This window comes from Nelumbo lutea, chromosome 6 (genome assembly GCF_056320005.1).
Source record: "Nelumbo lutea isolate HS-2025 chromosome 6, American lotus-T2T, whole genome shotgun sequence".
Lineage (NCBI taxonomy): Eukaryota > Viridiplantae > Streptophyta > Magnoliopsida > Proteales > Nelumbonaceae > Nelumbo > Nelumbo lutea.
Window position 1 is genome coordinate 13781030 of NC_142689.1, and position 15668 is coordinate 13796697.

General features: G+C 37.0%; 1 protein-coding gene across 2 annotated transcripts; it reads right to left on the bottom strand.

Annotated features, from left to right (window-relative positions):
• Positions 1-287: 287 nt before the first annotated feature.
• LOC148847469 (uncharacterized) lies at positions 288-7032 on the bottom strand. Of its 2 annotated transcripts, XM_088952173.1 has the most exons (4): positions 4490-7032; positions 4271-4360; positions 1029-1197; positions 288-941 (listed from the first exon to the last, which is right to left on the bottom strand). In XM_088952173.1, the coding sequence occupies exons 1-4, from the start codon at positions 5270-5272 to the stop codon at positions 493-495; spliced, it is 1491 nt and encodes a 496-aa protein (XP_088808299.1). In that variant the 5' UTR covers positions 5273-7032; the 3' UTR covers positions 288-492. The 2 variants fall into 2 exon arrangements, with proteins under 2 accessions (XP_088808299.1, XP_088808300.1); XM_088952174.1 differs by lacking the exon at positions 4271-4360.
• Between the last annotated feature and the right edge of the window lie 8636 nt (positions 7033-15668).

Sequence of the window (15668 nt, forward strand, 5' to 3'; positions counted from 1 at the left end):
CATTGGCGTATTAACATTTCATTTGGGGTCGCATGCATTGTTGCAGGAAATGTTTTAAACTATGAACAACGAGCAAGTGGAAGGAACGCTCAGTAATAGCCAAGAGAAGATCAGAAGCTTCAGAAGGAGAGAACATCTAAGCTAATTAATAAATCCCGGTGCATGACTAAGGTTCCATTTGGAAGGACAATAAATACAAATATGTAGAGCGCAAAACCCTATATTTTTGTATTGTACATATTTGTATTTGTATTCCTTCCAAACTAAGCTTAAGTGTTGTGCAAGTGTTGAGTGGCAAATGAGATTGCTTATGTGTTGTGCAAGTGTTGGTACATTCACAGAACATTTGAACTATTTAAGCTGTCCATAAAAACAACTGGGCCAGAAATAGCCCCAATTGGCCCATGATCATAATAATCCGTTGTTGTTCCCTTCCCTGCTTGAAAATTGAAATCTGATCTATGCGTGATTTTCTATTTTCACCCCTCCAACTTAACCACTCCCTGTCACCAGCATCCTCTTCATGTTGTCAACCAGTTCCAGCATCTGTTCCCTTGAATGCAGAGGTGATGGGTACACACAAGCGCAATCCAACCGTCCATCACGTAACCTATCAAACACAGCAATGGAGGGGCCCACGCCATGAACCGAAGAGCAACTGATGTAGTCTTCTACTCCAATCTCATGATGTAATTCATTGAAATCATCTGTCACAGGATCCTCAAACACAGAGATGAAGGATGTTCTCATGGAGGAAGAGGGGGTGAGGCGTGGGTTGTCAATGGCCTTACACATGAGGAAGTTGAGGTCACCCATGTCTGAGAAATGCTTGTTGGACTTCATTGAATTGCTCAGGCTCATGTAGCATCTCTCTGCTAACTCCCAGAGATCCTCTCCTCCCTTGATGTCATGGGTGTTTAGGATGGCAGAGTGATAAAACCCTTGAAAAAAAAATTGCACCCAGTTTTGTCAGTTTCTATACACAAATTTGACAATGGAGATCACACTGAGAATTGAGAGAGGCTTACCAAGATGATTGTATTGAAGGAGTGGGTCTAGAAGGTTTCGACAATCGATAAGGATAACAGTTGCATACTTCTCTTGCTGCTGATCAGGAAGGTCTTTAGATGAACGTGCTGCGATCAATGCAGCAGCTGCTAATGCACCACAAAGCTTAATATCTCGTGCCTTGCATGCCTACATGATGAACCTTTGGCTTTGATTAGTATTAATTAAAAATGGAGATTCTTTAGTTCTAAGGATAAAACCATGGATTACAAAATCAATGGAAGATCAGACCCTCCATTGAACGGGTCCTACTTGGGAGATAATCTAATACAACTAGATAAATTATGTACAAATCAGATGATGGTCAAAGTAGGTGTCGTTTGACATGTCTTTTTTGAAAGATCTTCTAACAGACCTAACAGTCAAAAGACGATGTAAGCTTTTGCATTAAGATTTTAACAGCCCAAAGACCATTTCGTTAAGGTGCATTTTCCCGGGTATCTTTTTGTGCAAAAACGTGATGAAAAAGTCAAAAAACTCCATTTAGAGCTTCTCGAAAATAGCCAAAAACGAGTTTTGTGCGTCTTTTCAGAAAGACATCTTTTGACGACTAGATCTTTTCCCAACCAAATGAGAAAATATCAAAACGCGGGCTATCGATCTTCTAAACAACTGATTGCCCATGTGAAAAGACACGCCAAATGGGGCCCTAACCTAAACATGCCCATCTTTTGGAATATAGCTTGTTTTAGGTTGGACCTAATTAAGTAGTTAAAACCATTCATTTTAACTGGAGCTTTTTGTAACATTTCTATTGAGAGAAAAATCCTTGAACCTCTTCTCAGCTTTCTAACAAATACTAAAACCTTCCTTCAGTTTTGCCTTAAACGACCCCCCCCACTCCTCCTATGTTGTTAATTTTGACAGAATGGGATATATATCAAGCAGACCCTTGTGGGGTTTTGATTGTTTGAGTCTAACACCAAAAAGCCCCCGACTCCAAAGGAAGAAACCAAGATTTGTTAGTAAATGGGGAAAAAGATTTTCTTATTTGGATGAAATTGCCATGAAGAAGATGGCCTTCCTCTCTTCTTTGTTGCTTCCAACCACCTGCCAGTTACATCCCACACAGCCATCAGTGTCTATCTCAATAAGCGTATCAAGATTATACTGGATCATGAATCTTCAGTCTAATTTCCATTGGAAACAAAAGCTTTGCTTCCTTTTTGTAATAGTTGGCTTATCTATATTTTTTCTAGTAAGTCATTTATATCCCACGGCCTAGTGAATTTGCACGGCTCCCGAGCATGCCCCACAGCACATCCCAATCATGTATTGGGAATATCTCCCCATGACAAGTACAGGAGATGTTTCAATGAAGACTAAGCTGTTCTGTGGGCATGTATGGGGATTAAAGGATCATTCTAAACTCTGAAGGATCTGAAATGTAAACAGCATATCCTGAGCAGAGGGAAAACAGAGCCCATCAGTCTCCTTCAACACTGAAAGACCTTGCAGCCAACCTGCTTCTTTAGGCTATGTTTGCAGCCAACCTTGCAGCCCATCGGTCTCTTTCAAACAGAGCCCATCAGTTGTATAGGTCACATTAGATGGCACTCTGTCTCGGGAGGATCCTTAGGTCAACTAGGACTTGAGCAACATCACCACAAAGTCCTAGTCACCTACTGGGTCCCAAGGATTCATCCGAAATTCTGAATTCAATCCAACCCAGTGGACCCACTCACAACCCAAGGCAGCGTCATCAAATACATGGCCACTTTCTCTTATTCCTGTTCAATCTTCAAAACAGAAGAAGCACTAATGAAGTTGCAATGGTCTTACAGCTCATTCTTCTTGATCTCCTCCTCTGCCATCGAGCAGTAGACTTATTCTTATATGAGCTCATGACTGGTTTTTGGTATTCACCAATCCAAATATAATCCTATAAGATATTGGAAACCCTTCTCTCCCTCAGAGTGCCATCTAATGTCACCGAAGACTCCATGACTTTAAAGCCTTTATTGTATTAATTCCTTGTAAACCTTCTCTTGGCACGGAGCGTTGTTGGTTTTATGCTCCCCAAGTCCTCACAATGTCAGTTCCAACTAAACTTATGGTCAAATGTGAGAGAACGAATCAGCATCCCACAAGACTGCCCCCCATAACATCCCACACCACATCCCTGCCTGTGTATTAGAAATATCTCTTGATGATGACATCATCATTCTTAGTATTATTATCAGAAAATGTTTCTAATACACGGTGGAGATGTGGTGTGAGACATTGTGGGGTAGTCTTGTGGGAGACTGATTTGAACTCCAAATGTGACCTCATCTGGCTTCCCAAGTGCCTCCCACAAGAAACAGTTTTCTTACTAAACTTAGCGTGCATGTTCTTGGAGCTTGGAGCTCAGGTCCGCTGCCCACATCCTATACATGACTTGTTGGGTATAGGTAGGGTGCGGGTAGGTTGTAGTGTATTGTGGGTGCCCACATCCTATACTGCTCCTGTCATGACATGAGGACAAAAGTGTCCACTCATTTCTTGACTTTTACATATAAACCCTAAACCTCTGACCCTTGGGGGTTTTTATTGTTCAATCCAGCCTTAGGGTGGTGGAGCTAAGATTTGTATAGGTGGAGTGAATCCTGATCGAGAATTGATGCTAAATTTACGGGCAAAATGCATGTAATGGGACGCATGTCCTCTTACTGGGTATTGCACCATGTGCCAGTCATAAAATATAAAATGCTAGGGACACGCAACAAGAGGTTAAATGATTGTGGCCCCACGTGTTTTATGACCGGTGTGAATCATTATTATTGGCTCCACATCCTGAAGCATTACATGTCCCTCAATCAATCTCTCACTTACCATTTATGGTTAGTGGAGAAAAATGATTGATCCCACAACTCATATATAAGCTCAGATAACACCACAAAATGGTTCTATTCACAGATAATAAAGAGAGAAGTAGAGTGTTTTCTAACCAACTTTCGCTCAGGCTATGTTTGATTTTGATAGAATATAAAAGAGAAACAGAGCATTCCCTCAACTCTCAGCCAAAGAAAATAAAGAGAGAAATAGAAAGTGGAGGGAAAAATCTTCAACTTATTTTCCATCAAACTAAACCATAGCCCAAGGGCCCAGAGGCCCCAGACCTTTCAATCATTATATGGACTTGCTAGTTGTTAGTTTACCCAATTCCCACCGACACAGTTGAAATGTTAGTTTATGGGCTTAAGGGCCCAGACCCATTTACGTTATCCAGTAGTCCCGTACCCAAGACGCTACTCCGCCTCCGCCTCTCCATTCTATCTTCAAATCGAAGGTGGAAGGTGGAACCGTGGAACTGTGGAAGATATTAAGTTATTAACTAACATTAACCGTCTTCTATCCACACAAACCGAATCAATATGACACACACTCGTGGCTGTGTCATTTGCAGTTGAAACGTGGGAGAAGGAACGAAGCCACTTACAGTAAGAAGGCGACGGGTCTCATCTGGGTCCATCCGCAACGACACCACCTCCGACGACCGGAGAGAGGCGGTCGTGTCCTTAAAATCCAAATTCGCAAATCTGAATGAATTCAACGAGTAACCAAGAAGATCCACTCCACGCGCCCAAAACGGCTTATTTGCTTTTCCACTCGGGATGAGCGCCTCAATTCCCAAACTAACCTCATCTTCCTTCCCTACTTCCTGTTCTATCCCTTTTTTATCCTCTTTCCCTTCTCCTGCTATCAAACCCAACAGTTCGTTAAGCAGAGAAACCGCCGACCTGCGATCACAGACTGACGTGTGAAGCCGAAGGGTTACGACCCACTTCCTATCGGGTAGAGCGTAGAGGCTTGCAAAGAAGACATCCGTTTCGGGATGGACCGGCGGTTGTAAGTCTTCTGCAGACCAGGGGTTCTGGTTCAGTTCGTGCTCGACGATACGGTGGAAAGGGGAGACGGAGTGGTTGCTGTGAAGGAGATGGGAAGTGAAGGAGACGTCGAAGGATAGGATTTGGAGGTAGGGAGTGGGGGATATGGTGAAGGAAAAGGAGTTGGTGGTGGCGTTGTGGGTGAGTTTGGAGCGGAGGATGGGGTGAGAATTTTGGAGTTTGTTGAGGGCGTTTTGGAGAGATGATGGTTCAAGGGCGCCGGAGAGGAGGAGAGCGACGACAGTTATGCCGGTGCCGCCTGGCACGGCCCGGCACCAGCTGTACTCGGTGCCGCCGACGGGTCGACCCTTGGTCTCGAGGCTCGGATCGGCCATGACAGAGAGACGGAGAAATATGTCGAATGTAGTTCAGTAATTTGTCCTCTACGAGTGCGAGGTTGAGTGAACGTACACGAATGAACGAATGAACGAGGACTGCAAGAAGCAACGACAACGTGTCGTCGAGTCAGGTTCGTTTGCTCTCTGGTTCGGACCCTTTTATTTTCGGCCTTAAATGTACACTTGTAATAATGTTTACTCCAAAAAATTAAAAATACCCCAAGAGGTTACTCTCCTTGCTATAATCACCTTATATTAAAATAACAACAACCACCAAAATAATAATAATATATTGTTAATTTGTTAATAAGGTAGTTTTGAGAAACTATTGTTTAAACAATTAATACTGTTTATTTAATTTTCTAATTATATAATTATTAATGAAAAGACATTTATAAATTATTATAATTTTATTTATTATCTATGTATTTTTAATTATCTATTTTATTATTTATAATGATTATTTTATTATTGAGAGTATTAATGTTGTAAAAATCAAGTGTGCATTTGTATCAAATGTTTCCTTAAATTGAAATAAAAAGGATTTTTTTGACTCTCAAATAAAAAAAAAATCATTAAAAATAACATTAGTACAGAGAGAATCGAGCAGGAGAGATCAGTATTAGCTAAAGATAATAACTAATTAGGATAATTGTAAACAAAAAGACCCTAAACCTCCAATCCTCTCGTAGATAAGTCGTGAGAAAGAATGTTAAAGATTCCATTTGGAAGGAGTGTAAATACAAATATGTATGTAGAGCATAAAAACTTAGGTTCAGTTTGGATTGAGTACAGATGCAAATTTGTAAAGTGTAAATACATATAAAATACAAGGTCTTACGTTCTATAAATTTGCATTTGTACTCCTTTGAAACTGAGCCTTATATTTTGTATAATATTTGTACTACTTCCAAACTAAGGCGATGCCAAACCCAACTAAAGCATCAAAAATATCACTTTCCTCAAGCCGCAACGCTTGCCTAACAAAACACCTTGTCTGATTGCAATAACTTCTGCTTGGTTCGTTGAGAATGAAGACACAAAAAGCCCCCGTCTGTGTTCACTTTGAAGAATCCTTGCTCAGAGGGTTGCCAAAAAACTGGGCCGCACGCGGCTGAGATTCTCGCTGTGACGAGAATTTTGTGACCATTTCTTCAAATTCTCTATCGATATCTTTGCATCTCTGTGGAAGGCAGAAGCATTAAAACCAGATGAGATGTTATATAGTTTCACTCAAAATGATAAAGTTCCAAGATTTCCAAATATGCCAAGCTAGCAGAGTTAGCTGAATGGAGAGATCTTGATTCCTATATGAATGTAATTAAATGGCATAAGTCAAGCCAAGAGAAGAATCAATCTGCGAAGGTTGCAGTGTCTTCCACCTCTCCCACTCTAGCATTGAAGATGCTTCCTAACCAAAATCTTCTGGCATGGTCACATGACAGTAGGGCAGAGTTCACATCTCTGCCCCATAACACATTCTCGCTGTCTCCTGATGATAGTACAAAAACCGATGATATCAAGAGATGTTCTCTATGCACAGCGGGGATGTGCTGTGGAGCATTGTGGGGCGGAGATGTGATTTCACCATGGCATGGGTTATGATTTCACTTTCAGGTTTCTTATGGCACAAACACATGTCCCTGGGGAGGATGCTTCTTTTGGCTAGATTAGTGTACACTACTAGACCGTTATGAATTGCTCTCTAAATAAAAATTTTCCCCTTTGGTTCAACTAGAATAAACCAAAGACACTTCCACTAACTTCTGTTAGAAGGATTGATGATAAACTTATTGAAATCACTATTGATCCAAGACACAAAGATATAATTGAATCTGTGCATATCCAAATCAATCTCAAAATATATTTCTCCTTACAAATTTTCAGAAACCAATGCCTATGAAGGAATATATGATGATAATAGCTAGTATTTTCCTAATATTCTCTTGTGCGATAAGTTATAGTTCTTGGAAACTATCCCAGGCTTAGGATTCCAAATTATAGGAAGTAAAGGTCAACCTATATAACTGCAATGTATTTTGCTAATAGTGCAATTTCTTGATTGTTTACAAAAGAAAGCGAATTTTTCAAATAGAAATTTACAATGAAAAAAGGAGAAGGGAAAGAAACATGTTGATAACAAAATATTAAGGATAATATAAACTGAATTATTAGGATGCATTACAAAGACATTAAGAGGTAGAAGATGATAATATCAACATTCAGATGGCATGCTTAACAACTGTATTCATTTCAAGTCATCTTTGCAATTGTTTTCATCTAAGGCTGTGTTTGGCTTGAAGGAAAAAGTAGGGAAAGATAGGGGAACCCATGGTTTAAAGTCTTGATACACCTCTGCATATCAGCAGAGGCGTATCGGTACTTTGAACTATGCAGATTTTTTTTTTCAAAATTTGGTTTTTGGTTAGTTTAATACCCATATTTTTCATTAGAAAATAGTCGGGTCTCGAAACACCTGTAAATAAGCGTATCGGAACTCAAAAGATACAATACAATATGTCCGATCGGATCAATTTTTTGAACCTTGGGGAAACCTCTACAAATCTTGTATAAGTTTCCTTACTTTTCCCTTCCTTTCCCTACCTTTTTTCTTCAAATCAAACATAACTTAAGGGAAATATTAGCTGATACTAAGATTAATAACTTAAGTATTTCTACTAATTGATAACAAGATAAAAAGGAAAACCAAACAAATAATAGTTTATGTGTTTATTCCCCTAGTCCCTAGAAGTTCTACATCCCACCCTTTATTTGCACATTTGAAATTTTGAAAATTCAGTTCCATAACTGTCCGGATCAGTTTCCACTATTTATTTGCTTATTTGCTTATAGTTATACTCTAGGGTCCTTGCAAATTTGGCCTGGTTCCTTGATGAAGGCCTTATAAAACCATCATGGACACATTTTTCATGAGTTTTTTTTTTTTTTTTGCAAAATTCTGCAGTTTTATGCTATTTTCTAGGAGGTTCCCGCAATTTTATGCAATTTCTACACATTTTTCTTCTATTTTAATTTCAGAAAATTGTACCTTTTTTTTGCAATTTTAAGCTTTTTTTTTTGGCAATCACTTCTAGGAAATTTTTGCAATCTTTGTGGTTTTATGCAATTTAGACTGTTTGACTGTTTGATATGGATTTGCCATTGGGAACTACTAAATGGTGACTAAAATATGGGAGTGCGATATACTTAATAATAATTTCAATGAAAAAAAGAAACACTATTTAGAATCACTACCAAACAAACTCATTGCCGATTCCTCAAAAATCAGCTTACATGGAAAAAATGGTACCAAACAACAAAAATAATTAGGTGATCTTTGAAAAATCACTAATTTTTGAAAATTTGATTAGGTGGAATTTACATCAGTTCCAAACACCACCAATGCTTAAGGAATAGAAGAATTTTCACCAATCAAAATCCCTCATTGAATTTGATAAATAACCACTTGATTTTTTTTTCGCTTCATGGGGCTACACAACAGGGGGTAATCCATCCCCTTTCCCTGAACTCCCCCACCCAACCCCTGGTGGCAGCGGGATTTGATCTCAGGTCTCTACTCCGACGAGTCAAAGAACCTACCAACTGAGCCACCATCAGTTGGCATAAATAACCACTTGATTGGTTACCACTTTTATGATAATGGTTGATTGATTACAAGTTCAAATATCATGTCTTTCTACTATCATATATTTATTAGGTGTTAGGAGTTGGAGTTAATAGGAAATCATTACCAATTTGGATTAGCTGAACGCATTAACTGTGTAGTGGGTCATGGAACCAATGATAATGCCCCTTGCCAATGATAAATTACATGGACCCTACAGTGAAAGGTTGATGACCGTTCGTCTCATGTATTTTGTGACTGGTGTGGAGTGTTGTTATTGGTTTCACATCCTACTGAATAGCTATTGTGTTCAGCTAAACCTATCTCAGTTATTGCAAAAAATTGTATTGATAAGGCAAAATATGATATACCAGCTACATGTCTAATTTGGGTGGGTTAAGGTTGGGATTTTGACCAAAAAAAAGGGATAAGTAGACTGCAATCCACCTTAGAAATCTGAATTGCAGCCCCTTCCTAGTTAGGGGTGAGCATTATTCGGTTAAAACCAAAATTTTCAGTTACAGTCATTTCGGTTTGGTTTTTATGGTTTTTGGTTAAACCGGTTCGGTTAATTCAGTTTTGACTAATTCGGTTTTTAGAATTATAATTTCAGCTAACTGAATTAATCGATTTTTTTATTATTATATGTAATATATAATATATAATATACTGAAATTTGATTTCACAATATATATTATATATTATAATATATATATATATATATATATATATATATAATAGAGTATATATTATTAAAATTTGATTTTAACCGAAATATCCAAAAACCAAACCAAAAATTTTGGTTTCGGTTATTTTAATTTTTCTAAATTTTGGTTTCGGTTTGGTTTTTATTTTTTTAGTTCAATTTTTAAAATTTTGATTTATTCTGTTCGGTTTTTAACCAAATACTCACCCTTACTCCTAGTCTACTAATAACCCCCATTATAAATCGCATTCTGCCCATAAATTTGATATCAATCCACGGGCAGAATTCAGCCCACCCCTAAAAATCTTGGCTCCACCCTTGGGGGTGAATTCAAATGCAGCTTTGATCGCCCATGGGCCACGAGAGGCTTAGTGCACATTAGGCTGATTTAATGGATAGGGCTGCAAATCGATTGAATCAAATTCGTCAAGGGGGCATTCCCATGCGATCAAATAAAAAATCCAGCTGATTCAAAATCCAACAACAATCCAAATCCGATTTCTAATATTATGATTCAAATTCAAATTTAAATATCTTATCGGATATCTGATTTGAATCTGATTCAATTTGGATTGTGGTAAAAAAATTGATGATATCAAATTTGTATAATATACTTCTATATTATAATTATAATATATAATACTAAAAAACTAACAGATCATATTGGGTCATGGTAGATCGGATCGGGTAATATTTTAATTTGATCCATTAACTAAACAGGTCAATTTTTTATTCAATCTGATTCATTAGTGTAGTGATATAGTGGACCAGACCTGACATCTTTATTTGTGGTTCCCTACATTCACTTATCTTGTTGTTATCTGGCTTATTTTTTGCTTTCTTGTACAGTTATAGGTAGACCAGGGCATTTCTATCCTTTTACCTCATATTATGTTAAACACATATAAATAGTATTGTTTAGGGCGGCAATAACGTAACATTCTGCCTCTATACTTCTATTCTTTTTCTTCTCTTTTGATTTCTAAAAGTTATTCTTCAACCTAAAAATTCTGTTAACAGCAGTAACTTCAAGTATTAGGATCAAAAGGGAGTATCCAAATCCAGCCCTTGTTATATAAAATTTGGACTCAAATCCGATCTAATCCGACTTAGTAGCTAAGTGCAAATAAGGCCAATTGGCACAAAGTATAGAACCTGCCTGTACGTGGTTTGAACCAGAATGACAGAGCTTGGGCAATGGTCAAGCCTTAAAAAACTTAGCAAGATTTAAAATTATATATAATATAATATTGTCTTTCAAAATGGGGCCCGCACAAACAACCAATAAGCTTTTGGTGAAAACTCCAAATAGCCCAAATTGGCTGTTAATCAGTCATTCCTTGTTCAATCTCTGAGTAATGATTACATTACTCAAAATGGGCATGCTCATTTGCTATTTGCTGTAACATCTGCAATAATTACATCAAGAATTATATTGACATTGGTGAGCTTTTCTTTCCTCTTAATGAATGTAAAGAATATTGTCATGAATTTTGACTTTTGAATTTTGAAAATTGTCTAATGTTCATTTCAACCCCATATATGAGAATTTTTGTTTGTATTTTGGAGGTATCATTGAAAAGCAAAAAAATTGTAAGATTCCTCTTCAAGAGATAAAAGATATATAAAAGGAAACAAACATCCATTTTCCTCTTAAAGTTGTAAGATTCCTCTTAAGAGATAGGAATTAAGAGGAAACTAACAGGCCCAACTTACACAGAGCACTTGAAACTTGAAAATAGTTGAACCAACTTGGTTGAATCTTCAGCTTAGCCCACTCAAACAGGGCCATATATCCAACCCTCTTGAATGCTATTTTTAAACAATTATAACAAAAATGGAATCTTCAGCTTAGCCCTCTCAAACAGGGCCATATATCTTCAGCTTGACGATATTGATGATTCCAAGTATTAAGAGATCAAATATTCTACATTTATGTATATCCAATCACTACCTAATTGTCTAATTCTAACAACAATGGTTGCCATATTGTTAAAAAAGATGAGGTAATCACAAAATGGATAATACATTTGATTAGATCTAGACCTGATTTGTTGGGGAGGGGGGCAGGAATCATCAATATCGTCAAGCCTTATCCTAATTATCCTAATAGATGTGGTCAGCTACTTGAATCCTACTTCTAACACCTTCAACTTGCAAATGATCATCTTTTATTTATGTTGTCAATGGTTTTTTATATATGGGGTCATTTGGCAAGTCTTCTTTGAAAGATCTATTGGAAAATGTGATAGTCAAATGACAATATGAGCTTTTACATAAAGATATTGGTAGTCCACAGGCCGTTTGGTTGGAGGCGTGTCTTTTCAAATGAAGATGAGACTTGAGTGGACGAAAAAAAGGCAAGAAGCTCAATTTCTAGCTTCCTAGAATAAGCTTGAATTGAGCTTCTCATGTCTTTTTGAACATAATCTTTCTACAGAAAGATCTTCCTCCAACCAAATGAAGGAAAACTAAAACGCAAGCTGTCGGACTTCTAAAAAACTGATAACCCACATGGAAAAACATGCTAAATGGGGTCTATATTTATATTAGTTATATAAATATATATTATTGTATGTATCGGTCGGTTCGTTTAACCGCCAATTTTTTTAAATGGTTAACCGAAACCAAACCAATTGGTTTGGTTAACCAATTTTTCGGTTCGGTTTCAATCGGTTTTTTTGTTTTTTTTGCTCACTCCTAAAGACAACATCATATCCACACACTAGTAAAATCGGATTGGAGAGTAAAGTTTACTCTAATTCTCTATTTACACCTCAAAAAAATGCAACCTAAGGCATTACTTTAGGTTCGGACTTGGCCTCACCTGACAAAATGCATATGTACGTTGGGTTGGATTAAGTTGGACTAACCCTATTATTAATAGGAGATTTTAATGAGGCTGCTTCTTATAATATTGGTGATCTCTCATCCTCTAGTCTTAATTCAAGTTTGACCTCTACTAAGTATAGAAAGCTTATTTATGATTTCAATCTTTTGGAGTAAAGGCTTCATCACTTGAACCTTAGATAGAGCATTAATGTCTCCAGAGTTAATGCTGCTCTTTCTCTAGGCAAAAAATGGGGTCAAATCATCACCCTTTGTTGTTAAATTTGGACCCACCCACTCAGAATTTGCCTAAACCCTTTAGGTTCTTTGAAATGTGGCTATCAGACCAATCCTGCCACCAACTTATTGAAGAATCTTGGAAAACCAATAATAATGGTTATGCAGTCTTTAAGCTTTCTAAAAAATTAGATGCCTTGAAGAAAGATTTAATTCATTGGAAGAAAACATCTTTATGGAGCCAAAAGAGAAATTACGAAAATTGGAAGATCAAATTTTAAATGCAAAACAAATGAACTTCCACCATAATCTGAAAGAGCTATATCTGGAGTATGAGAAAACAAATTGCCAATTGGAAAGCTACTGGAGACAAAATTCAAGACAAACTTGGCTACAGTTAGGGAACAAAAATACCGTTTTTTCTTCTTCACAAAAGTACTCTTTTTAGGAAAAAGAGAAATTTTATTGTGGGAATAAAAAATGATAAGAATATTTGGTAAACGTCACATGCAGACATTACAAATACCATCCTAGATTACTTCAAATCCCTCTATACTTCTCAACATCTAGATGAACTGGAAGAGCTTTCCCAGGTTATTTCCCCTGTCATTACTGACAAAGAAAATTTAATGTACCTTCATCCTTCAACTCCTGAAGAAGTTAAATCAACCATTTTTTCAATAGCAAACCTCAAATCCTCAGGACCTGATGGGATGCCTTCCTTGGTGTTTAAACAATTATGGGAGTTGATGGAACCAAATATAATCTTAGTAGTTCAGGAATTCTTTCAAAATAAGAGACTTCTCAAGAGACTGAATCACACTTTCATTTGTCTCATCCCTAAAAAGGTTGATTGTACAAAAGTATAAGAATACAAACCAATCAGTCTTTGTAACGTAATATATAAAGTGATAGCTAAGCTGATAACTAATCCGCTTCACTCTATCCTGGATAAGTGCATAGCTCCCAACCAAGTTGCTTTTGTCCCAGGGCATCAAATGTCAGATAACTCAATATTAACTCAGGAAATGTTTCATTTTTCTGAAACACAAAAAATGAGGAATAGGTTTTATGGCTATCAAACTAGATATGTTCAAAGCCTTCGATAGATTATAATGGAATTTTCTCCTCAAGGTTATGTCTCTTCTAGGCTTCTCTAACTCTTTTTTGTGATCTTATAAAAGAATGTATTTCCACTTTCCTATTCCGTTCTTGTAAATGATAGTTTTGAGGGTCAATTACCTTCCCAAGGCCTTCTTCAAGGAGATCCTCTCTATTCTTATCTGTTTATTTTAGCCATGGAAGTTCTTTTGAGATTGCTGTTTAAAGCTAAACAAGATGGGAAAATCCAAGGCATCCCCATTACTTCCTCAACAACCAAAATTTCCCATTTGTTTTTTTGCTGATGATGTAATGCTCTTTCTAAGAGCCCATAGGGATGTACTTGATAATATCGAGCAAATTCTAAAAACTTTTTAGTATGCCTTTGGTCAAGTCGTCAATTTGGAAAAATATGGAATCTTTTGCAGTAAAAATATTCATCCTAGACTTCAACACATGATCAATAGGCAAATAAAAATCAAGCTCTTAAATTGACACTTTAAGTATCTAGGTCTCCCTCTTTTTTGTTCTAAAAATAAACATGCCAACCTGAATTACATTATGGAAAATCTTCAAGCTAAATTAAGCATATGGAAAGCTTCCGCCATCAACCAAGCAAGGAAGGCAATCCTTATTCAATCAGTGCTTCAGTTAGTTCCTCTTCATGCAATGTCACTAATCAAGTTTCCTTGGAAAACGATTGATAGTATTGAGAAGACTATCTGAAACTTCTGGTGGGGTGTCTCAAATAACAATAAACATCCCTATAGATGGTGTTCTTGGAATACCCTCTCTTTACCTAAATCTCATGGTGGACTTGGCTTTAAAAGACTCAAATTAGTTAAAGCATGGAGATATCTTAATGAAAAAGGTAAATTATGGTCACAATTTTGGAAAGCAAAATATCTTGAAAATGTTGTGTTCTTCCCCTACTCCATCCCTTCTTCAAGTTCCATTTATTGGAAAGTTGTTGGTCCAAAGCTAATCGAATTAGCCAATGAATGTGGATAAATAGTAAATGAAAACTCCTCTTTCCCACTCTTAGAGTCCTTGGATTCAATATGAGGGTCAATTCTTTTGGATCTCTCAGCCCCTACCCCGTCAACTTAGCAATGCAAATATCGCAAATCTTATGCAAATAGGGAATTGGAATATTGATCTTATTCAGTCATATTTTTCTAGGGGTGGCAACGAGCTTAGCTTTTCATGAGTTGCTCAAGCTCGGCTCGACTTGGTTTCAACTGAGCTTGAGCCCAATTCACTAGCTCGATTATGAAACGAGTCAAGCTCAAGCCTACTAGAGCTCGGCTCATGAGGCTCGCGAGCCAACTCGAATATATATATATATATATATATATTATTAATTATTATAATTCTTATTTTTTAAATATCAAATAAAATAATTTTATATATAATTTTTTATTTTTATAAAATATTTTTTCTCAAAATCGAACACGAGCCGAGCTCGAGCTTCGTACTATTCAGCTCGGCTTAGCTCGAATCCACCCCTATATTTTTCTTTAACTAAAACCTCTAGAATCCTCAACATCCCCATCTACCCTTCCATTAATTCTATCTCTTGGATATGGGTTCATCATTGTTTTGGAAGGTATTCAGTTAAAGCCAACTATAAAAAAGAACTGCAAGCATCCTTGCCGAATGTCAATCCATATTTGAAATTTTGTCTTACAAATGCTTGGAAATTATTTGTGCCTCCTTGGTTTCAAATGTTTTTATGGGGCGTATTAAATAATTTTATCCCAGTAAAAGAACTGTTATGCCTTGAAGATTCTCAGAAAACTTGTGCGCTTTGTAAAACCGAGGAGGAATCTCTATCTCACTTATTCCTTCACTGCCAATTTTCCCAAGCAGTTTTATTCACATATCCTTGGAAT

What these genes read in the sequence shown, in the direction of transcription:
- LOC148847469 (XM_088952173.1), bottom strand. Translation starts at nt 5,272, where the DNA reads ATGGCCGATCCGAGCCTCGAGACCAAGGGTCGACCCGTCGGCGGCACC. An exon ending in AGACCCGTCGCCTTCTTACT is followed by an intron (nt 4,361 to 4,489) that starts GTAAGTGGCTTC and finishes TATCTTCCACAG; the next exon opens with TTCCACGGTTCCACCTTCCA. An exon ending in GTACGGGACTACTGGATAAC is followed by an intron (nt 1,198 to 4,270) that starts GTAAATGGGTCT and finishes TTCATCATGTAG; the next exon opens with GCATGCAAGGCACGAGATAT.